General features: G+C 39.6%; 1 protein-coding gene across 1 annotated transcript in view; it reads left to right on the top strand.

Moving 5' to 3' along the window:
• USH2A (usherin) overlaps positions 1-20,718 on the top strand; it is a gene marked incomplete at both ends in the record, with an annotated part of 645,989 nt that overhangs the window by 70,850 nt on the left and 554,421 nt on the right. Inside the window, 5 exons of the mRNA XM_080923960.1 lie at positions 3,799-3,862; positions 7,369-7,663; positions 8,515-8,699; positions 9,008-9,229; positions 10,305-10,398. Of these exons, the coding sequence (XP_080780086.1) occupies positions 3,799-3,862; positions 7,369-7,663; positions 8,515-8,699; positions 9,008-9,229; positions 10,305-10,398 (860 nt within the window). The remainder of the gene's footprint in view (positions 1-3,798; positions 3,863-7,368; positions 7,664-8,514; positions 8,700-9,007; positions 9,230-10,304; positions 10,399-20,718) is intronic.

Here is a 20,718-nt window from a genome sequence, read left to right as displayed (position 1 = left end):
CCTACCTATGTTCTCCTCACATGTTTTTGTCCTGTGTGTCTGGGTTGTTTCTTCACCTCATAAATGGCCTTCTCCTTCAAGATGGGCCTTCTTTGGTGATTGCTTCACCTGATTTCATATGCAAAGGCACTACGTCTACGTATAGTGACATTATCACATGTAAGGACCTATGTCTTTCTGGAGACACAATTCTGTTCAGCACAAAACTCTGCCTGGTGGACAACCAGGCTTTGACTATAAAAACTGTACCATGGTATCATTTGTAAACAAATTGCCCAAGGGAACAATGGCAACACTTTATGTGCCTCTAGAAAAGACTGTAGTGAGTTCAATCATCATTTTAAATACCTTGCTATCTCTAATACCTTGCTTTCTGATTCCCAACAAACCGTTCACTGGCCTCAAGGACACAGTGAATTCCTTGGCATCTTTCATCCTTCTAGATTGTTCTGTGATCCACTTTCACCTACATGTACTGATCATCTCTGTTCCTTTGTGTAGAAACCTTCACGTTATAGTCCTTTTGGTTAGATAGATGTACTCTGAAAACCATCAGTGCTAGATACTGCCAATCACACAACACTTGAAGATAATGAAATGTGCACTCAACTTTCATAACATAGTGACAATGAAAATACATAGTGGAGATGCTACAACTGTCAGTTACCCCTCTGGCCCATTCCCATGGAAACCGATGCAATCTTTACTCCTCTCCTAAATTTACACCAGCACGATCTTCCTCACTCCCTGCATACTTTTTTTTTTCTGATTTCCTTCATCATTTAATATCATTGAATAATGGACCAGCTGACTGGAATGTGCTTATGAGCTGTGGACTCACTAGGAAATAAGAGAGATAGGTTTATTTAGTCTGTCTCTAGTTTTGTAGGACAGACAGAGAAGTAAATGGGTATCTTTAGCAGAGCTGTGGCACTGCGGTGGCCTCGGAGTATTTCCCAGGAGACATACTTCAAAGCTGAGGTAAGGGCTGGGTGAGGAGGGAACTCAGGAAATAAAGGCACTATCAAGTGTAAAGTCTAAGTGTTGAGAGTGCTGGGCAGTTAGGGAGCATTCAAAATTTAATCTCCAAGGCTGTGGTGCAAGTGTGAAGGTTGTGGAAAGCTGTGTGGGGCGTGAGATGAGTGAGAGGATGGATAGGAGATCATCCACTATCCCTTAGTTTTTGGTAAACAGTGTGACCTCTTTCCTTTAGATTAAAATTGGTATCATGAGAAATGGTATCCTCAGCTCACTTTGCCTCCCTCCCAAATATCACACATACGCACATGGCTTAGAAGAATCCACATGTGTCCCTCCCACTTTATTTGAAATCTGGAATATTCTTCCTTTTGATATTCTGTTATAGTCTATGTTTCAGTTCCTGTTTTAAAGATCATGGTCCAAAGCAGCTTAAAACTGTTATGTCGGTCAATAAATTAAAAATCCTCATCTTCCTCAATAGATACTTACATATAAAGTATAGTCAACCATTTTCTTGGCTGTGCATCATTTAAATATAAATAATAGATATAAGCAATATAGTTTGTTTGTTTTACCTTTATTTCTGCTAGTGCTAGGATTGAGCCCCAAGCCTTGTGCTCACTGATCAAGTGATCATCTACCTCTGAGTTATGTCCTCAAATAAACAACATAGATGTATGCCCCCAAGTGTAGATACACAAATTCACACATAGAGACTCTAGATGCTTTTCTCAGAAACTCCTTCCTGATCTTATGATCAATATAGAATGTCTCTTTATTTTCTTGGGTACACACAAGAGGTCATTCTGGATTCTACTACTCACCATTAAGTGTTTGTTGGCATTGATGTTTTGTCTAAATATATGTCTGTGGTCCTTGTATATGCCTGATCTACACAGAGGCCAGAAAGTGGCATCTGATCCCCTGGAACTAGAGTTACAGATGTCATGCGGGTGCGGGAATTTAACTTGGGTCTTCTGGAAGCACAGGTGGTGAACTTGACTACTAAGCCATCTCTTCAGTCTCTACTGTTCAATTTTTATTCACCTAGCATCCTCTGCCCAGTTTCCAGTTTTCTCCAATTGTTTTCCATGGAATAGAAGCAAAAAAAAAGTTTCTTGATATCAAGATACTGTTGAAAAACTGACTACTTTGGAAAATAAATGCTTGGAAAAATTGCATTAGTCAGTACTGAGAATTTAAGTTTCCAATAAACATTCAATTAATGAACTGACATTATATTTAGATTCTATCTCATTTTGGGTTCCTATAATCCAAATGCCAGCTTTCCATTCTTCTTTCTTTTATTAAATATAGAAAAAAAATTAGGAGAGGGAGTTGAATTTGTTACTTTTGGGTTGTCCTAACTACAGTACCAGGCAGAGCTAAATTAAAGGAGAAAGAATGTACTGTATATCAGGGGTTCATTGTTTTAGTCTTTTTTGGGACAAAGGGGAGGGTATGGGAAGACAGCCAGTGGTGGGGAATGTGTGCAGAAGGCTGCTCACTTCACTGGGTACTGGAAAGCAGAGAGCCAGCAAAGAATGGAGGCCAGGTAAGCTTGCTCTCTATTGTACCTGCTCTAGGTGGGCTCCACCTGGTAAAGGTCCACACCACCTAAACTATCACCATCATCTGGGGACATTTCAGGTTCAAACTACAACTGTATTTTTTTTTTTTTTTTTTTTTTTTTGCTTTTCTCCTTCCCTTCCCTTCCCTTCCCTTCCCTTTCCTTCCCTTCCCTTCCCTTCCCTTTCCTTCCCTTCCCTTCCCTTCCCTTCCCTTCTCTTCTCTTCTCTTCTCTTCCCTTCTCTTCCTTTTCTTTCCTTCCCCTCCCTTCCCTGTCCATCTGTCTGTTTGTCTATCTGTCATTCTCTATCTATGTGTGTGCATGTGAGAGAGGGTAGGGATGAATTTCCCAATCTATCTGCCCCAAGTATGGGTGCCAGGGTTGCAGGTGCAGGCCACTGCATGAAACTCTTACTATGGTTTCCAAGTGAGGATCTAACTCAGCTTGTGGAGATTCCCTGGTAGGCATTTACCTGAGCTGTTTCCCTGCACCCTTCCTTTTCTTTCCGTTTCTTGTGATTCCAACTCTCTTGAGTTTTTCTGCTCTCATGAATCCTGAGGGTTCAGTAAATAAAGAAATAAGTTTGTGTCTATGAAGGCTGATATCTACCTAAAGTTAAAAGGGACCACTGCTCATGCTGTGGTCTTTGAATCTGGTGATCTTAGAAGAACCTTTGGGGGATGGTATTTAGACTGAATTTGCACTCTGATTAATATGTAGATGACACACTACCCATGGGCAGCAGATATTGCATTCATCTGTGATAGTTTTGTCTTTTTTAATTTTTAATTTTTTGAAGTTTTCTGGATGAGCCTTTGTTTTAGTTAGAATCCACATTCTGTAGTTTGAACTAAAATGAGTGGGATGTGAGAACAGAAGCTTTTCCACTGACAGAACAAATATTCTAAAAATTGCTGTTGAAAGCAGATGACAACCAAGCCGAAGGCTCAGGAAATAATAGGTTTATAAGTTCGTAAATGAGAGAGAAACTCAAGAAAGTGCCGTTATATGCTGGGTCTGGAAATCATCTGCTGAAGGATTTGTGTTGACTTCACAGTCTTGCAGTGGCTACAAAGATAAATATGATGACTGTTAATGAAGACTTAGAAACAGACTCAAATCTTCAAGAATTTGAGGGGTGCCAACGGGGATATAGCTTAAAGCTTTGTGGTTTTAAAAGAATATCAGATAAATAACCTGCTTACCTGCTTGTATTCTGGGGCTTCTTATCTGTACATACTTTTCAGGTTCAGAGCAGTTTGTTGGAAGAATGCAAGACTTTCGATTGTATAATGTGTCACTTACAAACAGGTAAGTGGATGCCATCTAATAAAGCTTGGGATAAGGTAAATTCACTTAAAGTACCATGGAGATTGCACCAGTTTTCTTCTTCATAGCAACTGGCAAACATCCCCTGACTTATATTTGGCCATGTTTACTTTCCCCAACCTCCATTCATTCATTAGTATTTTTTCTATCAGTAACTTTGTATAATATGGGGTGATCAAAATTATGCATGAACATTTTCTCTAAGAAGATTCATTTTGTTAGCACTACCTAGATTGGAATGTGTTATTTCAAAATTTCTATATAAAGTGGGTGCGAATAGTTAAACACTGACTTCAGAACTGCCTTTAGAAATTGTGGGTGTTGCGGACTATGAAACTGTAAAGCCTTTAGTTTGACACACAAGAGCCTCCAGGGATGAGGGGTTTACCCTGATGGGGCATCTGAAGAGTTACTATGCATTTTTCTATATCTGTTCTACAAAACATCAGATGAACTGTGATGAGCTCTCACCAAGCATTTTCTCATCTTTACAGTGAGACAAAAATCTATCATAGGGGTTCCTACAAACAAACTGCTTCTACCTTATGGCCACGATTCTGCTGGAGTTGAATCCTGAAGAATCCCAGCTTAGAATCTAGTTGAGAAAGTATGGGTGTCTCTGTGTCAGCTCCTGCAGTCCAGGTTTTTGCCATGTTTGTGTTCTCGTCCTGACTTCCTTTGATGATGAACAGTGGTATGAAAATATAAGCTGGAAAAAGTCTTTCTTCATGTTGCTTGGCATTTTATTATACCATGTCAGTTTATGATAGCAATTGTAGCTCTAAATAAGACAGTGTGTTTGTATGCATGCATTTACCTTATTATTTACTTTTTAAATGTTGGTATGTAGAAAGCTGTGTACAGAAGTCAGTGGACAACCTCAGCTGTCTGTTTCTATCCTTGGCCTTGTTCTGAGGCAGGGTCTCTCTTGTTTCAGCCATTTTGGGCTAGTTTGTCTATGGCCTCTAGGAATTCTTTTGTCTTTTCTATCTCCAAATCTGAGTGGAAGGATCTCAGATGTGCACTACTAAGCACTGTTCATGAGCTCTGGAGGTCGGAAGTCGGATTGCCACATACTTACTGCCAAAGCATCTAGCCACTGAGACATTCCTTGCTCCTTGTTGACTGTTTTCAATGGAATGTTTTTCCCTCATATCTTTATAAGAAAGACAGAGACTGGTGTGTTTTAACTCTACATGTCAGTACTAGCTCTCACAAATTTGGGAAATATCTCAATTGAATGATGCTACAGACTTTGGGATACCCAGAATCAGTTTAGCCCTCCTTGTTTATCAGTCTGAGGAGTCAGAGGATGCCTCACAAGGCATAGATGCTATACCATGGAGTGGGGAAGCAAGGGGATGCCCCTCACCAACTGTCTTTCACACATGCTTTGCCTATGCCTACTATGCTGAAGATTAATGTAATTGTATTTCTTTGGAATGAAGGGTTTTTTTTTTTTTTTTTTTTTTTTTCTAGCCAGAGCAAAGATTTCATAGGAGTTATTGACTTTGGAACTCACTCAACAGCTGATGTCAATTGAAAATCATCAGTGAGATTTAGAGTGGTCACTTCATGTCCCTTAGTGAAAAAAAACAAAACCCACCCACCTTGACCATCACCTCACGGGGGCTGAAAGGATGTCTGCTTTCTCCATCCTCTAGTTCAACTAGGGTTATTGGTGTTGTCTGGAAGGCTGTGCTGGGAAGGATGGGGAGAGAATGACCTGTGTTACTCTAGAAAGGGCTTTTTTTTCTTAATGGAAAAATTAAATAGATATGCCTTCCCCTGGCATTCTTGTCTGGCTATTGGCAGCTGGCTTATGGTCTGAAGCCATTGAAACATTTCAGGAAGCCAGAATCTATGAGTCACAGGAAACCATTGACAAATGGCCTTGGCCTCGGTTCCTTCACCCAAATGAGAAGCCTATAAAATGATACATGCTTACTTATGCTTTCCCCTGGATGAACTGGAGATGTCATCTTAAATCTCATTATTTTCAATATATTGCTGTTCACTTACAGTGTAAGTCAGTTTAAAATCTAAATATACGACTCCTTTCTACATCATCCCAAATAGGCACAGAGACAATGAATTTAAGTAAAATCCCTTGATAAAGAGCAAGGTCTTATACATACTGCATCTTCCTCTTCCTCTCCTCCTTCCTTTTCTTCTTAGTCCTGGGAGTTGAATGGAGGACCTCACAGACAGGCGAGAGGCAAGTGCTAGTCTCTGACATATGCCTCCAGACCTCTTTTTGACTTTTCATTCCGAGACATGATCTCAGTAAAGTGCCCAACTATTGCAGAATTTACTCTAACTCAGGCAGGTCTTCAGTTGGAACTCTTCGTGAGAGCATCCAGAACAGCTAGAATTACAGGCATGTTCCACTAGGCTTGTCTAGTCACTCTTGATGTGAAACATTCACACTTTAGGGTCATTGAGATGGCTCAAATGGCAAAATTGCATGCTCTGCAAGTCTGATGACTTGAGTTCAGTCCCTGGTACCCAGCAAGGAAGGAGAAGATTGCTCTGGAAAGTTGTACACTGACCTGCACATTCCTGTTGTCATTCACTCACACACACACACACACACACACACACACACACACACACACACACACTTGCACCTATACTCACTTAAACATACACACACGTGCATACTCACACACACACACACACACCCTTGCACCTATACTCACTTAAACATACACACACATGCATACTCACAGAAACACAGATTTACACTCACAGACACAGAAATACACTCACATATACATACATGTACCCACTCAGACACACACTCATACACAAAGACACACACACACACACACAATCTTTTAAAGGTTAAAACCAAACCCATGCCATTTTTCATGTACTTTTGTCTTAGTTTCTTCCCTGTTGCTGTGACAGAAAAATATCTCAGAAGCAACCTCATGAGTGTTTTTACGTTCACAGTTCAGGGTACCATCCACCATGATAGAAAAGTGAAGGCAGAAGGAGCTTGAAGCAAGTGGTCACATTGCATCCGTGGTGGAAAAGCGGAGAGGGAGGGATGCTTGTTTGTAAGAACCCAGTTTGTCTTTCTCTACTTTGTATAATCCAGGATATTTTCAAAGGGTATCATCCTTATTGAAGTTAGGATGGGTCTTCCACATCAATCAGTGTGATCTAGGCAGTCTCTCACAGGCGTTCACAGAGGAAAATGTTAGCACAATCCCTCATAGGGATGCCTAGAGCCTTGCTTCCTAGATTCTATGAATGCTACAATGCCAGATTCTATCAAGTTGACAATCAACAATAACCATCACAGAACTTTAGGATAGTGAATATATGTATTTATTCAAAATGAGTTTTATTTTATGTCCTATTAAAAATTATCAACGGTAAACGGTCATCCTCCAAATAACAGAAGAATGGCATCAGTTCTTAGGAGTCCTGTCACTGTGAGGTTGTATGTCCTTACTTTCTTCTCCGGACCATTTCAGAGAGATTCTAGAGCTCTTTTCTGGAGATCTCCCCCACTTGCACATCCAGCCACATTGCCGATGCCCAGGCAGCCACCCCCGTGTCCACCCCTTGGCTCAGCGGTATTGCATTCCCAATGGTGTAGAGGACACGCCCCAGCATCGAGTGTCTCGGCTGAGTCCCGAAGCCCACCCTCTCTCCTTTATCAATGATGACGACGTTGCTACTTCATGGATCTCTCATGTGTTTACGAACACTACACAGCTGGACCAAGGAGTGGTTATTTCTATAGACTTGGAAAATGGACAGTATCAGGTAATCAGGGACAGGGCTGGGTGGTTATCCGTGCTCTGGCTACTATAGTTCAATGACTGCAGAGTTCATGGTTTCAAGAAGAAATGTGCTCTCTCACATCCCTGGAGACTCAAACTGTGCATGGCTTTGGCAATGCACTCCCTCCAGAGACTCTGGCAGGGAAGATGCTTGCCTCATTCAGCTTCCAATGATGTCTCTTCATTCGTGGGGCTCTAACTCCAGGCTCTGCCTCTGTTTACACAGAGCCCTCTTCCATGTTTCTCAGAATGCACTAACTCCCCACCCCCCAGTAGTCTCTTTAAATGGACTGATCTCATTTTAAGATCCTAGGTTTATTAGACCTGTAATGGCTGTTTCTAAGAAGGTAACATTCACGGGCACCTGTAGTTACTTCTTGGACACAGTCACTAGGATGCACAATTGAACCTAGTATGTCGCAAAACAGAGGTTTGAATGAAACCACAATATCTAAATTTGACACCCAATGTTTAATGTTCAGAGATTGATATTAAAGTGGAATTTATGAAATGTTTGGAATTTCTTTCATAAGAACATACATTAACAGAGCAGGTGCTTATTCATATGTACTTTAGGAGTGTCAGTTTTGTGGTTTGTATCTTTGAAATGAACATAATTTGTTGTCATTTACAAAATCATTGAGAATAGGAAGAGATATGTAATATAGAGCGTATTGTCTTGGATCATTTGTCTGAAGTTTCTAGGTGTTCCTTAAGTTATCTATCACAATAACTAGGAGGAAGTGAGCCTTAGTATTCAAATATGATGCCTTCGCTTCCTACCTTGTGTTCAATTTCACCACCCCTGAGAATAATAGAGTTCTCCATCCCTAGGTGTTCCAAATCATCATTCAGCTATTTGGCCCACAACCCGTGGCAATCCGGATCCAAAGGAAGAAAGCAGACAGCTCGCTCTGGGAAGACTGGCAGTATTTTGCGAGAAATTGCAGTGTTTGGGGGATGAAAAACAATGGAGATTTAGAAAATCCTGATTCTGTCAACTGTCTCCAGTTTTCTGAGTATGAACATCTCAGTTATTTTTTTTTTAATTTATTGGATATTCTCTGTATTAACAACTCACGGCTGTTGTGTAATGATATGTCATTCATTCAGTCTGGCATTTGAATCTGCTTTCCCATAAACCATCTCGTCTACCTCTCTATGATGACCCCACTTTACTGATAGGTGAAATAAGTGGAATCCGTTTTGCCAGACTGAAAAACTTGAATGTTTACTGACATTGTATAGAAATAAACCAAGCTTGTTATTTCTATTTGATCAAAACTATGAACAGATTTTTAAAACATAAAATTTCTTTCCCTGATAGTTTCATCCCGTTTTCCCATGCTAATGTGACCTTTGACCTCCTGACATCTGGACAGAAGAAACGTCCTGGGTATTACGATTTTTACAACAGCTCAGTGCTTCAAGAATTTACAAAAGCCAGTCAAATAAGACTGCACTTCCTCGGGCTGTACTATTCTGCTTGGCGCATGGTTGACTCAAGATACAGATACTATACAGTTGCTGAAATCACCATCCGTGGGAGGTATTGTTCCTTAGCAGAGTTTTAAGTGCATTTTGATTTTTCACTGTGAGTTTTCTTCTAAGTGAGGTATTTGGTGTACCATAAAAAGAAAATGTAGTAGGTGAAATCTTGGAACAAGCCAGATCCAAGCTTGATATGATAAAATAAATTGTCTTTCCGAAATTTTACAGGGAGATTTTCATCTGAGACTTCCCTGTATTTTATGTATCTTTTTTTTTTTTTAATCAATGAATTGTAGAAGGTATTTTCAAAGCACAGTATTCCAAAGTTTGGAATGCATGTTTAGTGGTTGAGTAAGCTTAATTCTCAAACTGCAATTAAAAAAAAAGATACTTTAAACAAAAATGACAGATTTTTTTCATGCATTTTATTTAGTTTTAGTATATATTTATAATATTCTCTATATTAAAAATAAGAAATATAATTTGAGTTTTAGTAGCAGATGGTTGTAAGTACGTGAACTCGAGTTCCTAGTTTAAAGTTGCATAGTGTCCCCTGTCTATCATCAGAAAAAAGAAGTCTGTGCCCTTAATTTTTGGTACATTTATCATCTCACTTAAGAATATGGATAGTTTCAAATCTAGGCACCAAGTGTGGCAAAGTACATATAGAGTATACTTGAAATGGATTGCTCTAGCAGAACGGTCTACCTTGAAGGTTTAAAGAGATGCCTCTACCCATCCCCCATAACCAAGAAGACACAAAGTATCAACAATTATTTTTATGTAATATGATAACAAAAAGAAATACTATTAAATAAATTAATATTTTCCATCTCATTTTGCAACAAAGAACAAAAATTGAAATCTACAATTTCTTCTTAAGTGTATCTTGAATGGTTTCACCAAATGGTTTCCTGTGACAAATTACACAGGGTTAGAGGGGTCACTGTGCACCTCACCTCCCTTCCTAAGATGTCTTCACAATCACCTTTACACATCACTGATGCAAGTCATCCCATGTGATCGAAGACAGTCTAGTTCCTTTCTCAAGTGTGCAGTGCATATGTGCATAAACTCTTGAAAGTGTTGACAGCGACTTCCTTCTGAGGCATGTGTGCCCCTCACATTCACAGATGTCAATGTCATGGCCATGCCGGGACCTGTGACAGAACCAGACAGCCTTACAGATGTCTCTGCTCCCCACGCAGCTTCACTGAAGGGCCTCAGGTGTGTTGATTCATCCCAGAAGCCTCAAAGGAAAAGATATGGGGTCAATAGAAGTGACTAGAAACTTAATTATGGGCCCAGCTTCTGAATATACTTAAATGGATAAAAATACAAAGTATCAATTTAAAAAAATTATTATTGTAGCTATTGGTAAAGTTGAAACTTGTGTGTTTAAAACTGATCTCAGACAAGCTGTATCTGAAAGGAAACCTGAAGCTTTTCTCCTCCTCTTTCTGTCCCTTTCCTGGTTTATCAGCCTTATGTGTTGACCAAAATAGCATCTAAATTGTCTTGATAGGCTGACACTAAACGAGGAAAACTTCGACTTCTTCCTCCAAAATATATTTGTTTGAAATACGTGTACCACAGGGGCATGGTGCACACTTGTGATCACAGCATTCGAGGGTGGAGATGAGCTTCAATTGTTTGCATTTTAAGTATGGGACTTGAATTGCATCCACAGCATTCATGTGGACACCTGGGAATAGCAGCGCACATGTGTAATCTCAGCATTAGGGAGACAGAGACTGGTGGATCTTTGAGGTCCCCTGGTCAGTTATCTTAGTCCATCTGATGAATTTCAGGCCAAAGAGAGACACTTTCTGAAAATGAAGTGGACGGAACCCAAGGAAGAACACCCAAGGAAGGCTGCCGTCTGGCCTCCACATGCACATTACATGTGAACATGGGTGAACATGATTTCGAAAGACTCACATATTTTTTAATTAAAATCTAGCAGGAAGAGAAGTTCCCCAGGTCTATGTGAGTCTGTGAGGCATACTGATAGAAGAACCAGCCTACACTAATCGACAATACCAAGTCTATGTAATACAAACCCTACATGTGTAGTCGTAGCATTGCTTACAATATTTGAAACTTTAATACTAGCAAATATACAACTGCCATAGAAGAGTCACAGGCAAAATGTCAATTTTAGTTATGAAGTATATAAGTTAGCATTCTTTAAGCAGTTTGTTGATTTGAGAGATTAAAGCAACCAAGGTTTGGTTAATTTGATTAAAACCAAGGTTTGGGTCATATTTCATGTGTCCACTGAATGCTGTCACCACCATTTCTTATTTTGTGCACCCATGACAGTGAATGTTAATATTTGTGTGCCATCTATTTCTTGAAATTTGGAAACATCTTGTCTTTAAAGCAACATTCAGTTTTGGCAAGGTACCTTTCTGTCCTTTGAAAGACTTAATCCGGTCTGAACTGCTCTCAGCTGCAGTGTGAGTGTGGACAGCCTTAAAGACCAGAATGCACTGTAAGATGCACATGTCATCCAGTGCTTTGGTTCTGTGCTAGAGACAAAACTTGAGGCCACTGCATACAGGACAAATGTTCTTACTGAGCTGGAGCCCAAGATTTCTGTTCTGTTGAAATTATGTACTTGTTTGCCACTGTTTGTCTTTGGTCAGGGTCATTATAGAATGTTCTCACTGGGCATAAACTAGCTCTGCATTCCAGGTAGGAGTTGAATTCATGATCATCTCGCTTTGGTGTCTTGATTTTTTGGTGTGGCAGGCCTGTTCCACTAAATCTAGCAGTAGAAAAGATTGATTTTAATAACTTTGGTTCTATGGCCTACAATATTGTTTCCAAGATTAAATGAATTAGATTGATCAGTTTATTCATTACTGAGTGTCATGGTTTGAATATGCTTGGCCCAGGGAATAGCTCTATTTGGAGGTATGGCTTTACTGGGATAGGTGTTTCACTGTGGTCGTGGGCTTAAGACCCTCATCCTAGCTCCCTGAAAGTCAGTATTATGCTAGCAACCTTCAGCTGAAGATGTAAACTCTCAGCTCTGCCTGTACCATGCCTGCCTGGATGTTGCCATGCCTTGATGGTAATGGACTCAACCTTTGAACCTGTAAGCCAGCCCCAATTAACTGTTGTCCTTTATAAGACTTGCATTGGTTATGGTGTCTGTTCACAGCAGGAAAACCCTAATTAAGAAACTGAGTTATCGACACAAATGTGCATATGCATGTTACACACACATACATGCACACACACACACCAATTTCAAACCTGCTCTGGATAGGTTAGCAGAGTACTGAATCTGGCTAGAACCCACAAGCTAAGCTCTACTCTGGCATAGTCTTTTCTCCTGAAGTAGATACTCCATTTCCTGATAACATGACATAACTTAGCTTCCCCTGATGTTGAATGATGCAGTCTGTCTCAGCCCCCCTCCCTTCCATCTTCCTCTTTTATTCCTGTGCCTTTCTCATTTTGTTCTTTCTAATTGCTAACATTGATATGCCCGATATTTTATAATTCCTGGATGATTTCATGCCTCTCCTTAAAAATAGAGGCATTAAATGAATCAAGCTTCATGATTGGCTTTGGAGTCAAGTTGTGATGGCTGGACTTGGACTCAGGTGGCGCCTTCTGGGTTCAGAGCTAGTGAATCAATTAGCTATGATTTAGGCTGATGATATATTCCAATGCTTCTCATTTAGATGACATCTTTGGAACATTCAGTAGTAGACCTGTGCAATTTTTCTCCTTGTCCTATTTTGATAATTTGTGAATTTAGTTATAAAATTTTAAACTTAAGCTTGCTGAGAAAAGTTTGCCAAGCTCAGCTGAAGGAAAAATGTCAATAAACTATTAAGTTGTTTTTAAATCATCCAACCATAAGCTTTTCATGTTCTGCTTTTTTTATGTTTTGATTTGAGCCATTCATCTCCTTTGGGACATTGTGTTCTTTTGTAGAGGCCTGGAAAATGTCCAGGAGGACTGTCTTCAGGTCACGTTCAGGCTAACATTAAGGGCAGTCATCAATAAACAGGGCTTTTGTAAATTATCACCATTGGGCAAACTGGTGAAAATGTAAGGCCTGTGAGCATGCTGGTTCTGGCCAATCCTCTTCTGTGAGAAAGTGTGCTTAGAAGACTTGAAAGGGGATTAGCTGTGGAGAGAGAGGGGAAGCACGTGCTCAGGAGCATGCCTCATGGGGGCCTCTGCCCACATTCTTCTCACTTGTTCATAGGCACGAATCGGGATCCGAGAGTGGGAACAGTATCTACAGTTTTGAAATTCTTTTCAGATGGAATCTTCATTGATTTCATTTGATTTAACCAGGAGACGTATGTAAAATGTACTGATGAGTGGACAGACTGACAGACCACAGCACTCTTTATTCAGAATGCAGTCCAACTGGCTGTCTATGACTGCCAGTGCCCAACTTGTATGGTTTAATCCTTCAAAAAAAAATAAGCTGGAAAATGAAAATCCACTCAAATTAATCCTAAAAACCATGCATGCTCTGAAATGAATTAATTTTTTTTTGTTGCTACTCCATTATAATTTGTAATTGCTAGAACACTGGCCTTAGGAAGGCTCCCTAACTATTCTTAATATTTCTGAGGAACTCTGATACATTTTGGCATTATATTGGCAATTTAAGTTCTTGACTTTAATATATGATATGTATGATGGAATAATGGCACATTTCATCAATAAAGAACACTTTTAGAGGACTCTTGATGTGTCTTCCCATGGAATACCAAAGCTGCACATGATTAATGTCTTCAGCCTGTTTGGAGATTGACCTGAGGTAAAAAGAAAAAAGAAGAAGAAAAGAAATTTAAAATACTAGATACTAGCCATTAGCCTAGCTTTCAAGTGGAATTATGTATTTCAAAATAGGAGTAAGCATTGCATGGCATTGAACTTCCATTCATCATCAGATAGCTGGCATGGAGAACATATTTTCCAATACTTTCCTCTCTTTTGCTAACAATCATTGATACTGATCCACGTATCGTGGGGTGTCTAAAATCTTTCATTTTGAATTAACCATAGATCCACATAAAGTTATTGATAAAGTAATGCAGCGATATTTTACACCTGTGCTCACATGCACTCACAGTAACATCTTCCCAAACTTGTCTGTTTTCATTTCTCTTAGCATGTATGACTTGTACACCATAGAACACACTCGTCTAATATCCAAGTTGGAAAAGTCTGAACAGCTGGACAGTCACCAGCCAATCAGGATCCAGAGCACATTCCCCACCCAGATGTCCTCTTACATTTTGCCACCAGGACTCCACCTCCATCTTCCAGTCCCGTTTAGCATCAGCTGCTCTTAGTCCTTTCTCCTGTTACACAGGCTTTCAGATCTCATTATTCCAACTCCCTCTTCAGATCTTTTCCTAACTACTTGGGGTGCTGTCTATATAAAAATAGGGAGCTGGCATTTTACTTGCTCAGATTACCCACTTGATGGGATCCATCAACCAATGTAGGCATCATACAGCATGATCGGGCCAAGGGATTCTGTAAGTCCCGGTTTGTAGATTTACATATTTGCTAATGTGACTGCGTAGCATGATACGGCTTCCAGTGCTTTTGCCTCCTTATCTACTGCCTTTTGACTTATTAGTGTGGACTGGAGACAGGTTCTCATGTAGCCTCATGCTTGTTATAAGCTGAGGCAGCCTTTGAACTCCTGATTCTCCTGCCTCTGCTTCTGAGGGACTAGAGCTATCAACCTTCACCAGGATGCCTGGTCTTAACTGGGGCTTTCATGCTCAAGTGTTGGCTGAATCTACTCCTAAGAAAGGTGTGGCTAGGTGGATCTCGATGCATCAGAATTCAGTGTCTGTTCCTTTTACTAGCCGCAGTCTAGCCAAGAGTGATACAATGTCCAGGACGTCGGCCAGCACTGGTGCTCCGCTGGCTGCTTAGCTATTCCTTCATCACCGTGTGACATCATTACCTGCAAGGAGAGCCAAGCCCTCACAGAGTCATTTATTAGTGACCATGAATGATTCTCTTATATATTTTTTGGCTCTAATGTCTGACCCTTTTATAACATTAAACCTGGGTCTTATGAATTAACTAAGATCAAACACTCAGTGTGCATTTTTGTTAGTGTCACAAATAGCAGAGCCAGCATGAAACATTTTATTTAATAAGCTTGCCTACCATTCAATAAACCAAAAGATGCCAACATCACACTTCACAATGCTCATTAGGTTAAATGGATATTTCCTGTTATTTTATGGAATAAATTCTTTTACAGCACTGAAATCCAAAAGTGTGAGTCACCATGACAAGCCTGCACCTCACTGATGCTACCCCCTCCATCAGGCTTCCAACATAGCTTCTGCCTCTCTGCAAAGAATGAAAGGCTACTCCAAATGCATGCCATTTTACATTTTAATTTTTGTTGTAATACCAGTGAGTTAATCCATTTTAACTAGTATTTGGGCATTTTACATTTCAAATACAGTTAATGAATCCCAGTATGAGAAATTTAATTTTCTCTTTGACACGTGGTTCTACCTTAGTATACTAGTTATTTTTCTGTGGTCGGTACATACATAAAATATATTTAAATGGAAAGAAATTATGGGCCTGTGGGCAAATATAGCTTTGTTGAAGACACAGATATAATCAAAACTAATAGTAATAAAATAAAGTATGTGAAGGAGTAAGTGTGAAGAATTTTCTGAAGCTGAGGACAACACCGCTTTCTGGAACAGTCTAAGAAAATACACATGGATCAAACCTAATAGTTCTGACAACAACCAAAGACAAAGAGCAGATCCTAAAAGGACCAAAGAGAATAAAACACAGAATAAGACACAGGGTCAGAAGAGTCCAGTGAAATTATGTTCATCAGTAAGCACAGATAAATCCAGGGCCTGGAAAAGAGCTTGCAAGTGTAGGTTGAAAGTAGCCAACAAACTCACATTTTGCAACTGTAGATAGAAGATTAGGAAAAACATTTCAAGATGTGGGAACAGGCAGACTTTCTAAACAGAACAGAAGTCATTCAGGAATTGACAAAAGCAATTTTATCAAATTAAAAAGCTTCTGCACCTCAACCAACAGGAATTTATCTCAAGCATACAAGGAGAGAATACTGCAAAACTCAATTATCAGTTTACCTAATGCATCACATCAAGAGACTAATGATGTCTAATGTGACATTAGAGATCGTTTTCTGCTATAACAGAAAACTTGAATCTGGGTAATACATAAAGTCAAGAGGTTAGCTTAGGCTTGTGGTTCTAGAATTTCAGGAACAGGGCACTGGTATGTTTTGGACTTACATAAGGGCCTCATGTGACTTCAACTCTTAGCATGAAGTAGTTGCCTGTTGAAAAGAAGGGAGACAACAGTGGGACCAGGTACTTTGCCATATTCTCATTTCTCTGAAAGCAAATTTATTGTTAGCATAAAGATGTGACACTCTCTTGATGCTTCATTTCCAAGTTCTTCTGTAGTTCTAACCAAATATCTGCTTATGTTTTGGCAGCCAAACCCGACCTAAGCCATAAGGTATATGAACAGTGGAATCAAAACCTGACACCAACTAAAATGTCAATAGCAAGTGTAATACACAGTGATGAGAGGCTAAGATCTTTCCTCCTGAGAGAAAAAGCTTGGCATGGGAATAGCTCCACTTACTAATCCTTATATCACATAAAAGGTTCTAATAGTGGGGCATTTCAGAAATTCGCATGACCCTTTGGGGCTGATACAATTTTGCAAAGCATTCCACATTTAAACAGTAATAATAGCAATAACATTTCTATTACCTAAAAGAGGAGAAGGGATTTGTGAGTTGACTGGGAAATTAAGAACAGTTGCTGCTATTTCAGAGGACCTGGGTTCAATTCCTAGCTCCCACATGGCAGCTTATAACAGCTATAACTCTGGCTGTAAGGTTTCTGCCACCCCCCCTCCGGCCTCCACAGGTGCTACATGCACACGGTACATGTGTACAAATGCAGGCAAAATGGGCATACGTATAAAGTTAGGATAAGATACTTTGAAGAAAATGTGTATCTTTGGAGAGAAGACATGAACCTGCCATTGCAGGCTGTTGACACAGCTGTCGACAATTCAGATGATCCCTAAAAGAGACCAAAGCATTGCTGAGAATTATTGATTCAGAACAGGGACGGCAGGACACAAGAATGAGAAGAATTAGATCTAGTACATTTTTATATTCCAGCCGAAACAAAAAGCATTTGCATTAGAGGCAGAATTCCATGTATTGGAACTTGGTGAGAAGAAGTATTTATGTATGAATCTGACCAAAAAGCTCAAGATCTTTGTGATGAAACAAACTACTGATTTCTGATGACACACATCACAGACTGAATGTGAGACACTCCTGATTTGTGGCTAAACTGAGTACTTCCCAGGACTTCAGTTTTATTCTATATATTCAATGACATTTCACCTAGAATGCCAACAAACATCACAAGTTACTATTCTAAAGTTTTCATGGCGAGATCAAAGAGACAGAATAACTGATATAACATCGAGGAAGAAAGTTTGGGTTATCCTAATCATTATTCAAAATCATTATCATAAAGCTACAGCAAGATAATGTAGTATCAGCTGTAAAATACAGAAAGAGATCAATGGAACATAATCCGGAACACAGAAGTGGGCCCATAACACTGTCTACTTACCTTTGACATATCAGCACAGGTGATACAGTAGAAGGTAGGAAGTATTGTCAACAAATGTCATGAGAATAAATGGGTATCCTATTCTAAAAGTTAAAACAAATATAACATCATTTTTATACTCTACAAACATCAACTTGGATGAATCATTTCCCTCCTTAATGTTAATTGGAAAATTAAACTCAGAAGGTTTTTCTGGAAGAAAAATCTGCATGACTGTAAGTATAATGACTCTTCAGATAGACATAAACGCAAACAAGACAAGGGTGAAGAAAGGAACTGACCCATAATCAAGCCAAACCTTCGCATCTGCAACAGAAAGTGAGGGTGAGCCACAGACAGGGAGGGTACCCTGGCAGAAGAGCAGCCTAGTAAATGAGCTCCCCAGAATCTGCCTGGAACACTTAAGCTTATTTTTTAAAAGTCATAACCTGAGAGAAAACTGGACAAAACTCACAAACTCAAGACCCACCACGGTCCTTGAGTGTGGTGGAGCCAACCTCTAATCTTGCAGTTTGAGCATCCAGAGATACCTCGATGAGAAGCAGGCCAGCGTCAATCAGGCTGAAACACAAATGGACATCTCAAGTGAGCCACTGGGGGCTGCGGAAAGGGAGAGCAGGAAACTGGTTGCTTTAGCACACAGTGTTTGTAAATACATTCATTTTCATATTTGAGGCAAAAATGTTAAAATCGTAGCTAGAAAACAATAGGAAATTCAAAAAGCCACTCACAAAATTCTCATGAATTCTTCTTTTTCAAACCCTTCCAGATTTGTCCTTGCTCAGCTGAATAGAGTGGGAAAATGTAGGAAGAGAACAGTTAATAGGGTTTATTTTTAAGCACTGAAATCAAAGTATAGACAACAAAGTCACCCTGCTCCTCTCGGGTATCTTTGTACACAGTACTAAAGGTTAGCATTGTCTCTAAGTTAGAAGACCGAAACACACACAGCAAGCCTTTCACTTGTGCATGTTTTAAAACAAGTGTTAAAAACATACTTAGGTAGTCATTTCACAGAATCTCTATTTCTGTAACATTGCTTTGGAACAATCTACATCCTTAATAATCATTCTTTATAACCCACGAGTCCAATTAGTCCTTGTTCTTACGCTCATACCTATGACAACTTACCAGCGTTCCTCTACCAACCACGCAAAGTGATTGTCTCTGCCCCAGCAGCCATATAGACCTTTAGCTTCAGTCATGGGTAGGACATCAGGAGTTTCTCCACAAAATTCAGGCTGGAATTTTTAACTGTCCAGATTTTGCACAGGTCATGGGCATGGAAGAACAGTGACAGCAGGTTTACATGTGCAACAGCCAGGTCATGCTCAAAGCCAACCTCACACAGCCCTCCTGTCTAGACTCCCAGCTATTGCATTTTATATGTGAGTTATAAAGGAAAAAGACAGTAAAGGAAAAGGCTGCGAGGGGAGTGCTTTGGAGGACAGGAGTTGGGGTGAGGGAGGAGGAAGTGGACATGGCCAAGCTACAGTGTTTGCATGTGTGAAACGTTCAGAAAACAGGAAGGCAAAAAAAAAGCATCAAGTTCTGTTTATTAGGCTCTGATTTAGATTTCTCACCCTACATGTCCTTAAACGAAACAAAACAAAGCAAAACGAAAGCAAACAAACAAAAAAAACCTATATCACCCTCTGCCATCTATTTGAATGCCATTTTAAAAGGAACATTTTAATTTTCTTTGATAATAGATGCAAACAATAAAAATACTCTATAATTTTTTGGTATGTGTGTGTATATATATCTGTATTTTATTTCGTATAACACATGCACACTTCTTATGATTTTAATACATATATAAAATACTTATTTGAGAACTTTTTACAATGGAATTTGAGGATCTTTACCTCCCACTCCTTCCTGACTCCTGCCAGATCCACCCATACCTACTTCAAGTCCTCTTTCTTCCTCTCTCTCTCTGTCTCTCTCTCATTCTCTCTCTTACTCTGTCTCATTCACTCTTATTCTCTTTCATTCTCTCTTATACTCTCTCATTTTCTTTGTTATTCCCCCTCCCTCTCCCTCTCCCCCTCCCTCTCTCTCTCTCTCTCTCTCTCTCTCTCTCTCTCTCTCTCACACACACACACACACACACACACACACACACACACACACACACATACAGTCCACCAAGTCTGATTTGCACTGAGTATATCCTACTATGTGTGGAGACATGCACCAGGGCACTGCCCACCTACCTGGAGTCACATTTAAAGAAAACTGATCACTCTTCCACCAATTATCGAAATTATTTTAGTATATTGCAATAAATATACACTATGAAAAGATGTCTTATAATGCCACCCACTGATAATTCCAGCCAGCTGTGTGCATGACTACTTTCAGCTACAATAATATGGGGACAGTGTGCAAATCTGTAGTCTGTCTCTGTCTCCCTAAAGTTGGAGGCACACATACATAAACTGCCTTTACTTAGAAAGAAAGATCATATTAAACATGATACCTGAACTTGATTTTAAAATCTAAACTCTATTATGAATACCTATGCGTATTTGTTAGTCTATGCATTATGTGTAAGAATTATGTATGCTTATTTTGGGGCATTGAAAGCATTTCAGTTTTTCATTGTAATAAACATGTCTCAAGAGGCCAGATCTTTCCTTTGAAATCTGAAACAATTCCACAGAGAAGTTTCTATGTGCAGACACTGGTTCCTAGTTGGCCTGATCTGAAAGCAAATAGCCATTCTCGAGGTAGATTGGCACTAATTAATTATCTTGATGAATCTCTATGACTCTATTATTTATAGCGTTAAAATGCCCAAACTGATAAACGTGTTTAACTTTCCCAAAGTACGTAATGTTATCCATTTTGCCAATGT

This window comes from Micromys minutus (genome assembly GCF_963924665.1).
Source record: "Micromys minutus genome assembly, chromosome: 1".
NCBI lineage: Eukaryota > Metazoa > Chordata > Mammalia > Rodentia > Muridae > Micromys > Micromys minutus.
The sequence above is the reverse complement of the archived record's forward strand: the minus strand, read 5'-3'. Positions and strand labels throughout refer to the sequence as shown.